Raw genomic sequence first — 11,256 nt, forward strand, 5'->3', positions numbered from 1 at the left:
TGTCGCCAGCAGGAACGGGGAGAGGTCCTTGCATTGTCTTTTAAAAAGGGGTTAGCTAAAAGAGATGTAACTAAAGCAGTTTTTAAAAAATCACCAGTCAGGGCAAGCTGGACTGACAGCTCACCTCGACCACGTTAAAAATCCACGTCCGTGTTAAAAACGCAGCTTGTCCTGCCTACATTTCAGCATTTAAAAGAGACACTTCCCCTCATCCAGGTAAGCCCTGCAAGGGGCTACTGCACAAAAGGGGACTGTGACGGGATGCTGAGATGGCTCCAGGCCTGTTTTGTTCCCACTGCTGAGTGTGATGCATGTCTGTGCTCCACAGGGAAGGCAGGAGCTGAAAAGGCAAAGTGCTGAGCCCCTCAGCTCCGGCGGGTCTCAGCGGCTCAGCACCTTGCAGCGCCAAGGAGGGCAGCGCACGAGGCGGTAATCAGAGGCTGGACAGCTGGTACCGGTAGCCGTACACGAGAGACGCTTTCGCTGCAGAGCTGCACAGCTCACAGAAGCCAGTGTTGGGCCAGAGGTTCCCAAGCTGTTTGGACCGTGGATGCCGTTAACATTTTTTATGCACCACCCTATAACCGGATGAGCAGCTCCCAGCTGAAAACACCAGAAGTGTGATCGGCTTCGGAGGACAGCTCTCCTCAGCCTGCAGCCTGGGAACCACCATTCAGACATTCAGAACGGCTGGCGACTCGGTACTGTGCACGTCACACCACGACTTCATCACTGCTGAAGTGCTGCTCGGCGCAGGTCCACACAGCGGAGACAGCGACACACCGCTGTTACCTAAAAGCGTATTTGGGCGTGTTTATAATGAGGACATCGATTTTTCTACCCATTCATGAGCGGTCCTTACAGCAGTCCGTCATCGGTTCCTGTTCTTCAAATGCTGCAGTGAATGTTATTGCAGCAAACCAGAGAGGTTAGACCAAACATCTGGTTAAAACTGAAGGTCAGGCTATATGACACGACATCGAGAGCCCGGGCACCCCAGGGTAGTCCTACCTGCCAAACTGGCGCTTTTCAAGAGGAGAGGAGAAACTGATTCTGTGTGCCAAACCCTCCCTGCATGTTTTCTCGTGCCTGCCCCGTTGTGGCAGCTGTTGCTCACCTGAATAAAAACAGGCAGCCAGCTCACCTTGCTTGATGCTGAAGGATAGGAGAGGAAGGAAGGAGAGGGAGGGACGTGCTTAGGACCTGTGCTCTTGTCTCTTGGGACCTCTCAGCCCTTCAGCACCGTTCGTCGCTGCTGTTCTGCACCCCCAGGCAGCCAATACACCAAAGTGCTCTGACAGGGAAGGGCTTTTGCAAGTCCCAAGAGGACTAAACAGCTCATTAAGTTAACCCACCCACCTAACCGGTCTCCAGCAGCAGTCCCATAATCAAACTGTCCTCACTACACTGCCAAATTTATGGTCTCCTCCCCTTTGATGGTGCTTTTATCACTCCGCAGTGACAATGATGACTTCCCCATGACTGCTCAGATCTGTCACACGTTCCCTTGCAACAGCCCAAAGCTGGCCCTGCGGGCCTGGCAACAGCTCACCGAGACCTGCTTACCCCCGGGCTTAAGCCTGTTTCCGACCAGGGCCTGTGCAATCACCCGTGGACATCTTCAGGCTTTGCTCCCGGCTGCTTTCACCTGCTCCCCAACAGTTGCAGTGTTTACAGCTACACGAGGTGGGTGGTATGGGACCACCCCATACCACTGTGCAATGAAACCTCATTTCAGCGGGGAAAGACGGAATTTTCCCAACCAGAGGCATCACCTGGCTTTTCCAGTTTCCCCATCCTGCCCCATACCCACGCGCAGAGCGCTGCCGCGCAACAGAGGTGGCTTGGTGGAAGTTGCTTGGTGGGATGTTTCATCGTCCCCCAAATCTTCCAAAGCTGGCTACAGATCAACTCAGTTTGCACGATTAAAAACAAAAGAAAGCAAAATAACCCCAAACCAAACCAATTCAAACAAAACCCCAACGATCCAAGGATGGGGAGCGCATCCAACTCTCTCCTTTCTTTTTTCAAACGTAACAACCAAAGCTCCAGACTATACAAGCCCATTCACTGGGGGTTTCCAAACAACTCATCGAGTTCTTGTATCCACTCGTCCCCTGGTCCGCTCTTAATGATGGAGTCCACAAGGTCTGCGCCCTCTGCTAAACCGGAGAATGACCCCCCTGCCCCCTCATTACTGTAGTTGTAAGGTATGTCCTGAGTGGGATTCCTCTCGTAGGCCTGGCCTTGGCTGCTCTGAGCAAAGCTACCACCCGGCAGTTGCTGCGTCGGAGGCTGACTGAAGCCGGGCATGGTGGGCACCCCTTGGCTTATTGCAGGCATCACCATCGGCCTGGCCTGGCCGGCTCCTTGTTGCCCAGGTAGTGGTTGCAGCAACTGTCTCCCCATGGCTGGGTTCAGGGTTCTCACTGTTCCACTCGTGTCCACAACTGTCTGATTAAGCCCCTGTGGGAAATGTTGCTTGGACAGCCGTGGCTGCCCAGACTGCATGGGGTACGCTGTGCCGTTATTGAAGGGCCCCATTTCACTGCTAGTCCTCCCAGGTAAGCCTTGTAAGGCTCGCTGCTGCCAGCTCTGTGTTCCCTGGGGGACAGTCCCCATCAGGTTCTGAAGTCGTGGTGCTTGTGGCCTGGGTAGGACCTGGCCCACAGCTCCTTTCATCTGCTGCTGATGCTGCGGAAGGGCAGAGTTTACCAGCATGTTCTGACCGAAACTGCCAACCATTCCCACCGCTTGTCCAGAGACAGGCTGCCTCGTTGCCTGGCCTGCGTTATGTGCCATGTTCATGCCGCTTTGGTTTGGGTGCTGCAACATTTGGCTCATCCCTGTGCTCATACTGTACATTCCTGGCTGGCTGGAAGAGGCGTTGCTGTAAGGAGCCATGCCCATGTCCGACTGGCCTGCGGTCGTGGGCATCGCGCTCGGGTTCTGGGAGGGACCCATTGCCATCATGCTCGCGTTCTGGGCCATCATTCGGGATGTCCTCATGCTCTGGAGCGCTGCTTGGTTTCTCACAGCTGCTATATCCTGGGGAGAACCTACACCAGAAGAAACAAAGGTAAGAAAAACCACATCCCTGTGAATCTTAATTAACACATCTTTACATAAAAGAGACTCTGTAGAGGCCTTCTGCATCACAGTAGGATTTCAGATTGCTGTGCTTTCTGAGTGAATAAACTCTTGGTTTATGTGCAGGTTAGCAGAGAGCTAGGAGGTCACCCATCCTTGGGAGATGCGCTTGCTGCCCAACGTTAGTTGCATTTCTGAGATGGTGTCTCCCACCTCATTCTGGCTGCAGCCTCTGCCCCAACTCCTCGTACCAAGTGCCCTCTCCTTGAAGGTGAGAGTCAACACAGCTCAAGTGCTGCCCTAAACAGCAATCGGTGACTGTGTCAGGTATTCAATTTGTGAAGCAGGACACTGTTCAGCAGAGAACACCATCGATGCAGACGAGCAGCCTAATTTCCCTTAAGGCCTAAAATGAAGCTGGCAAGGTTAAAAGGCCAATGACTTCCTCGCTAAGTAATTCTCAACTATGACAATTTTGGGATGTGGACCCAAAGGGATTTATGGCTTCACATTCTTGAAGAATCGAGGCAACACTGTTGCCTGTGTGAGGCACGATTACAGCCATGGTTGCCTCCCTGGTAACAGCCTAGTCAGGTGCCAAAGCCGGAGAGCCACAGGAGCTGCAGAGCTACAACACACCTGCCTTTCTCTTACTTTGCTAGGACCAGAGATGAAATTTTTAAGAAGTGACCTGGGAGTCAAAGCTCCCTTTCAAAAGTAAGCGGGAGTCTTTCTCTTTGTATCTACTTTTTTTTTCCCAGGATCAGCGACAACGTGCACCCTCCTCCTTGAGAAGAAAACCTAGTCCCTAAGTCTTCAAAGTTGCGTACACACTCGGGGATTCAGTAGTGCTCATCCTCTGCAGATAAGCCTAACTCAGCTTCTAGCAAGCAAATGAGAAAGCTGCCACTGCTCCTCTTCAGCAGCGGCAAAAGCAGCTGAACTTCAGTTTACCATTTGAAGCTCTCTTCCAAATATCTCCATTGTCTTTCAAAAGTAAGCCTTGAAAATGGAAATGTCAGGCTCAGAAGGCCAATCAATTTTTTAATAGCTCAGGAGGCATAAATGAATGGATTTTCTATATCACTGCTACTGATTAAGTCTATGGAAAGAAGAAAAATTGTTTTTTGTGGACGTTTAGAGCAGGCAGAGTGTATTAGCGAATCAATATTATAAGCACATTTTACTCCACCTTAGGCCAGTGATGGGAAACCAGAAAATCCCAACCTTGTTAAATCCCACACCGTGGCAGCTAACTGAACCGCGCTTGTGTCTTCCTTTCAGGGGCAGGGGGAGCTATTGATTTCTGGGAAGCCAATACGCTTCTGTATTTACTATCTTTATTTAAAAACAATTACCCGAGCTCTGATTGTGCCACGAGTTCACTGTGAGTTTTGAGTCACAAAGGTTCCGAACTAAATACTCGGCAGGTAAATACTCAGCTCTCAGAAGCTCTGAGAGCACGAGGTACACAGTTACTCCCAGCAAAGGCGTTATTAAATGCAAGATGTAAATACAAAATCCTTGCTTTAAGAGTCATGAACTGTACAACAAAATCTCTTGTGCCCCCCTGCAGCAGGGTACCTGAACATCCATGGATACCTGAGCATCCCTGGGGAACAGAGAATACTGGGCCCTGTTATTTACCTCGTGCTGGTTTCCAAGAGAACGAATTCCAAGAGGTGTGAATAAAGGAAGTGCCGTTTCTGCGGTTTTGCACATAATGCAGGGGATGGCTGCATCTCCTTCTTGCTGCAGCAGGGTAAGCTTCTGGAGGATGCTTTTAGCTCCACCATACAAGATGAATGAAACATTTTGTAGCATGAAGAGAGACCATCTGGATCTCACTTGAACAGGGCAAACATAGCAGCAGCTTTTGCTTTATCCATGCTACCGAACCATTTTCTTAGCGGTTGGCACTGGGGCCCCTTGATTTTTCTTAATTTAGGTCCCCCCCTCCTTCCGTGATTAGAAGCATTCTTTTTGCAATGACTCCAGCAAGTGCTTAAGATACAGATGTTAGAGACTTACTTAATGCATCTCTAGCTATTTTTGAATGGAAAATGGCAGTTGAAAACCTCCAAAGGAGTCGCTACCAGCAAGTGGTTTGCTATTTCTTTTAACTGCTGTGCTTGGCATGTGAGACAGGAAATCAGACAAGGAGTAGTTAAAAGAGAGATGCAACAGATTTGAAGATTTTGGGCCACCTTCTGGTATCATTTATACATAACCTACTGCACTGGATCTCATTCTTGTGACTAAACAGGAAACTCAGTGAAATATTTATATTTAAATGAGCTCATTTATGAAAATTAATTCCTTGCTCTGTCAGATTAGCCTAAACTCTCTTCTCCCTTTCTGTTAAATAATACATATGAAGGCAAGGTTTCAAAGAAGCGTAAACACAGAAAGATTTTATGTGTGCATCTCAATGTACGGCAGTGCACACACACATATTTTGACTTTGCAAATGAATTATTGAGGGAAAAAAACAGTTTCACACAGAATACATGCTGCCAAAGAGAAAAAACGAGAAGGTGATTAGAAGGAGCCTCCCTGATACATAACAGCAGAAGACCAGGCTGCCTGTTCACTCCCTGGCTATGAGAACTGCAATGTGCTCGCCTCCCTTGTTTTCTGTTGCACTTACACAACACTATCATGAATATACAGCACAAGCACCTGTTTGTTTCACATCTGTTTAGAATCTGTGGTTGGTGAAGACATTCAGCTGATGCTTTGCACTTAGAAAGCTCAGAATTCACTTCTTTTCCTAAGCCAAAATGATTGTTCTCACATTCTTCAGTTACTCACAAGCATATTGGAATTATACTTCCCTTTTCTGAGATCATTAAAAACATCTCCTTTTACATCTCAGATATTTTACTGTGTTTCTCACACCTGACTGTCAGTCATGTCTCCAAGTAAGGGTGACCTCTGAAATTCTCTGCTCATCAAATTACATGAAGTGGGGAATGAAGAGGGAGATAAACCAAGATACAGTGAGAGACACTAGCTAAAAAAAAAAACCAAAAAACACACAGCATAATGACAGAGGAGACAAATTATATCCATAGAATCCAGATGTCACAGAGGTAAAACAAATGTTAAATAAAAAGATGCAGCTTTCACTGAGAAGAGCAGAAAGGAAATTAGAAACTTAACTAAATACACAAACCTGGGCACTCCCCTTTGGTAAAATCTGCAGTACGTACAAGTGTGCAACAGCCTGTCTTCCTCTTCTGGCACGCTGCTTAAACCCTGTTCCTCACAAACCGCAGGAACTTTCACGTGCCCACTACTGGGGCATACATTGACTCCAATATAGGAAAAAGAATTTGACTTTTACCTTGGAACTGATTGACCTGTTGCACTGGATACGGGCTCCGCTGTTGCTGCAGATGCTGCCGAGGCAAATGTGACTGTTGCTGCAACTGCTGAAAATGAATGAGGGAGAGAAAGCAGAAGAGAAAAAGATTATTAATTAGTGAGCTGAGAAAGGGGCAAGTAGCAAAAGTACTGCAGCAGAACTGCAGGGCTCTTATCTAGCAAGCTGTTCTGGAGAGACAAGCAGAGTTGTTTGAAGAATCCTCCTGAGAGCACTGGGGCTCCTCATAACGCGGGCTCCTTTTGGTTCAAAGAGGAATAAGCACTGAGGCTAACGCTATCTCTCCTCACCGACAACCACTTCACCCCGACCTCTGCAGTGTGAACTTCACTGTCGTCAGGCTGAAAGGAGAGGGAGGGATATGAAATAACTTTGCTCACCCCGGTCTAAGGGCAACCGTAGCCACAGACCTGTTCCTTTCCCAGCCCTGCCAAGGTGTAGAGGTTTGTGTTCCTGGTACAAGACGTTCCTCCACCTCTGCACTCAAAACACTCAGCTGCAAGGAGTTCTGCATCCTGACCTGAGCACTGCAGCCTAGGACCATTTCCCAGCCAGAACAGAAACGGCTACTAAGGCAGATTTCCTCTTGCGCTTCAGTGAATGGTATTTGGGGAGCAGGTGATTGTAAAATGCCTCCCCTCCTTGAGCCAGCCCACGCTGCTCCTCTGTGGCTGTTTTCTATGAATACTCGTGCATCTAAAACAGAATCAAGGACCGATTATAAAAACAGAGTGTGTTTACCAGAGCTTTCAAAGCCTGGGGTATACTTGACTAAGCACTTACTAAAAGGACATGCCTTAGTGCTTCATCTGCAGCTGTACAAACACTGTGTCCAAAACCAAGGATGTGTAACGAAGGTTAGAGAAAGGCAGAGATGAGAAAGAAGCAAGTACTAATCCCTGTTTCATAAATATGTGTTACAAGCTACCGAAAAGATAAAGGGAACCTTGTTACGCACAAAACACCCAAAAGCGAGGAGCCTGAGGACTGTAACTTCACCACTTTTCATCTGCACCAGCACCCCTGACAGCTTCAGCCCTGTGGTTTTTCAACACTTTCAGGCAGCCACGTCAGTGACTGCCTCTTGGGTTTACGCACTTGAACTGGCCTATCCCACGATGGGGGAACAGAACTGCATCCTCACTCTGCCGCACTTGTTCACCCCTGAACCAACTAACGCATCTTTTTCCTGAATATCTCTGGGTGCACCCGTCCTGTTCACTGAGGGTGAAGAAGGGAAGGCTACCACTGTTTAGTAAGTACTGGATTTAGTGAGGCCTTTGACACCGTTTCCCACAGCGTTCTCCTGCAGAAAGCGGCTGCTCATGGCGTGGATGGTGCGCTCTTCACTGAATAAAAACTGGCTGGATGGCCCGGCCCAAAGAGTGGAGGTGAACGGAGCTAAATCTAGTTGGCAGCCAGTCACAAGTGGTGCTCACCAGGGCTCGGTATTGGGACTTGTTCTCATTAATGTCTTTATCAATGATCTGGATGTTTGAAAATGACACACCAGATAGGGTGGGATTCTTGATCTGCTTGAAGGTCAGCAGGCTCTACAGAGAGATCTGGACAGGGCAACTGTACGAGGTTCAACAAGGTCAAATGTCAGGTTCTGCACTTGGGTCACAACAATCCCCTGCAATGCTACAGGCTTGGGGAAGAGTGGCTGGAAAGGACCTGGGGGTGCTGGTGAAGAGCCAGCTGAATATGAGCCAGCAGTGTGCCCAGGTGGGCAACAGCATGCCAGCTTGTATCAGAACTAGCGTGGCCAGCAGGAGTGGGGCAGTGATTGTCCCCCTGTACTTGGCACTGGTGAGGCCACACCTCAAGTACTGTGTCTAGTTTTGGGCCCCTCCCTACAAGAAGGACATTGAGGTGCTGGAGTGTGTGCAGAGAAGGACAGTGAAGCTGGTCTAGAGCACGAGTCCTGTGAGGAGCAGCTAAGGGAAGTGGGGATGCTTAGCCTGGAGAAAAGGAGGCTGAGGAGAGACCTTATCGCTCTCTACAACTGCCTGAAAGGTTGTAGCAAGGTGGAGGTCAGTCTGTTCTCCCAAGTAATAAGCGACAGGATGAGAGGAAACAGTCTTAAGTTGTGCCAGGGGATGTTTAAACTGGACATTAGGAAAAATTGCTTCGCTGTAAAGGGCAGTCAAGCATTGGAACAGGCTGCCCAGAGATGGAGTCACCATCCCTTGAGGTAAGCGTAGATGTGGTGCTTAGGGACGCTGTTTACTGCTGGACTTGGCAGTGCTGGTATAATGGTTAGACTTGATGATCTCAAATTAAAGTTCTTTCTTCTCCAACATAAATGATTCTATGATTCTCTTCTATTCTATGATTTCTTGGTTATACAACGTGCACAAGTTCTAACAGAAATTAAAGCAGACCCCAGCGCTTAAACTGTATCCCAGCAAGAGAGGTGAAGCGAAGCTTAAAGCATCTACTGACCTATCAAAACATTATCTAGGCAACGTTAGGGGACTGCAGTTTGAAACTTGGGTACGAGCTTATAGGAACCAAGTGACTTTCCACTGACTTTCTCCTGGGTTGCTTTTAAACTACGGCTGACTTAAACATGCACAAGACATCACTGTTCAGCCTGGGTAACTTAACAGCCCTATTGCAAAGCCCAAGAGCTCCAGAAGCCAGGTGACAGGCTCCAACGTGGCAGTTCCACACTGCCACTGCGAGAGGTGGTTTTACTGTTCTCCAACTTCAGCCTCTGGTTCCCTCCTTGATGCTGCTTCTCTCTCGGGTTAACATAACTGCTCATCCTGGTATGTGATAAACCAGGTTAAAGAACTGATCTGGGTAAATACTAACTTTTTTCTTTCCTAAGTTTTTGCTACCCCGTGTCAAGTCTTTGTGCCAGACTGTACGTAGCTTTTGCCAGTGCCAGAGCATAGACAGAGGTAGAGGAGAGGACCAGCAACTGTAGCAGAGGCTGCTTCTGCTGGAGGAACTGCACCACGAGACGCCAGGTTAAGAGCTAACTTTTCCAGTGTCTAAAATCCCATGTGATGGGATGGTCAAGCCCATTGCAGGGAACATGGGTAAATATTAGCCAAGCTAATGGTGAGATGAGGCAGATACCTCTTCTTTGATAACCATGGCTGAAATTCCACGCTAGGAGCCACAGAGAGAACTACCAAGTACAGAACGAAGGGGCGGTGCTGCACTGTCTTTACTGTTCACGCTCTCATACCAGCAAACTGCTACTGTACCTGCTCTGCTAGGATCTGCTGCTGCTGCTGCCTTTGCTCTCTGAGGAACTGTTGCTTCTGCTGCTCTATCACGTGGAGCTGGGCTCTCTGCTCAATCAGCATCTGCTTCATGATGGCCGCTTGAGGTTGGTTTCCCAGGAAGGGACCTCCAGAGCTTGTGCCTGTGACCACGCTGCTGGAGCCTGGTGGGACAGAAGGCTGCATAGGTCCTGCGGTCCGAGACAATCCCACTTGATGCTGTTCCTGCGCAAAGAGAGAGAGAAAGCCTCGTTACTCAGGGCACATCATGGGCAAGGGCATGGGCTCATTAACAAGAAGCTTTTAGTATGTAGGTGAAGACTGAAGCTTGAAGAAAGTAAGAGTCCTTGGAAAGATACCTGTGGCTTGTGACCAAGCCATGGTCCCTCCACACAGGGAGCAGGTGGCAGGCTCCTATTCTCTCCTGGAGTTCAAAGCCCCCTCAGACACAGCAAAAGCACTTTACAATTTATTAATAATAAAATAATAAGGTTGTGTACCAGGTTTATTTTCCTTCAGGATACGTAACTTCAGCCCCATTTTTTCCAAACTCTTTCTCCCTCATCATGAGGACAGGATATATATTTTTCTCGCCGTTTCTCTTTTTCCATAATGGCAGTTTCACCCAGTCCTCTGGATTGTGCCGAGGTTTTAGGTGCACACAACAAACAGCGGAAGCTGGCAGCATTAATCCCCCATACAATGCACCAGAATCTCAGAATTTAACTACATAGTGTCTTTATTTAAAACTTCCGCACTACAGCAACAGACCAAAAGCGTACAGCTGAAAGGATGCTTGATGCCACCGACACCTTCTCCTAAAACCACCCTGCATTTCTCCTTATGTTTCTGTCTTCATTTAGCCAGTTGTTCTATCACCCAACGACACACACATTCCCCTAACTGGGGAATGGAAATTGGGAAAGGAGACCCACGGGTTGAAACAGAAACATCTAATAAAAAACCTCTGATTTTATCAGAAATACTACTCTGAAGTACACAAGGTCACCCTCAGCCCGGGTGGTGGTGGCAAGCTGTGCGCTCCCAGCAGTGAATGCGAGATGTCAGCACCGCGAGCACCACAGCTCCAGTGAAAGCACGACGGTGACCGACCCCCTCCAGGGACGGTGGCCATCAGGAGAAGAGACCGTCCGCAGGAAACTTTCTGTTTTACAGGAGCGTGATGTTTATGGTTTGGGATCCTTCTGCGGGCAGCAGCCCTGGCTTTCGCTCCTCCTGGCTTCAGCACCCGGCGGGCTCAGAACTGCTGAAGACCTCGATCGCTGTGGAGAGCCGCAGGCCATGGCTGGCCACCAGCAGAGACAAAGGGTCTCACCAGCTTTGTGCTCACCGAATCGGGCGCTGCCGTCTTCTCAGAAATGCTGCTTTCCTGCACGGAACACCGATTCTGCCCCAGGGTCTGCTGCCTCTTAGCGCTGCGGTAATGAAGCGACAGAAGGCCGGGGATAAACCTCAGAATGCCCGCTCTCTGCCGGCCCTGCTTTTCCCCAAGCCCCGCGCCCACCCTGGCTCCCC

The 11,256-nt window shown here is 48.9% G+C and overlaps 1 protein-coding gene across 1 annotated transcript; it reads right to left on the minus strand.

Annotated features, from left to right (window-relative positions):
• Window positions 1-1,996: 1,996 nt before the first annotated feature.
• MAML3 (mastermind-like 3 (Drosophila)) lies at window positions 1,997-11,156 on the minus strand (the record flags this gene model as incomplete). The annotated part of the gene is made up of 4 exons (XM_010136919.1): window positions 1,997-3,059; window positions 6,440-6,527; window positions 9,703-9,945; window positions 11,072-11,156. Coding segments are annotated over 4 exons (1,408 nt in total), but the record flags the coding sequence as incomplete, so codon positions are not given.
• Between the last annotated feature and the right edge of the window lie 100 nt (window positions 11,157-11,256).

Source organism: Buceros rhinoceros, unplaced genomic scaffold (assembly GCF_000710305.1).
Source record: "Buceros rhinoceros silvestris isolate BGI_N320 unplaced genomic scaffold, ASM71030v1 scaffold8270, whole genome shotgun sequence".
Taxonomy (NCBI): domain Eukaryota; kingdom Metazoa; phylum Chordata; class Aves; order Bucerotiformes; family Bucerotidae; genus Buceros; species Buceros rhinoceros.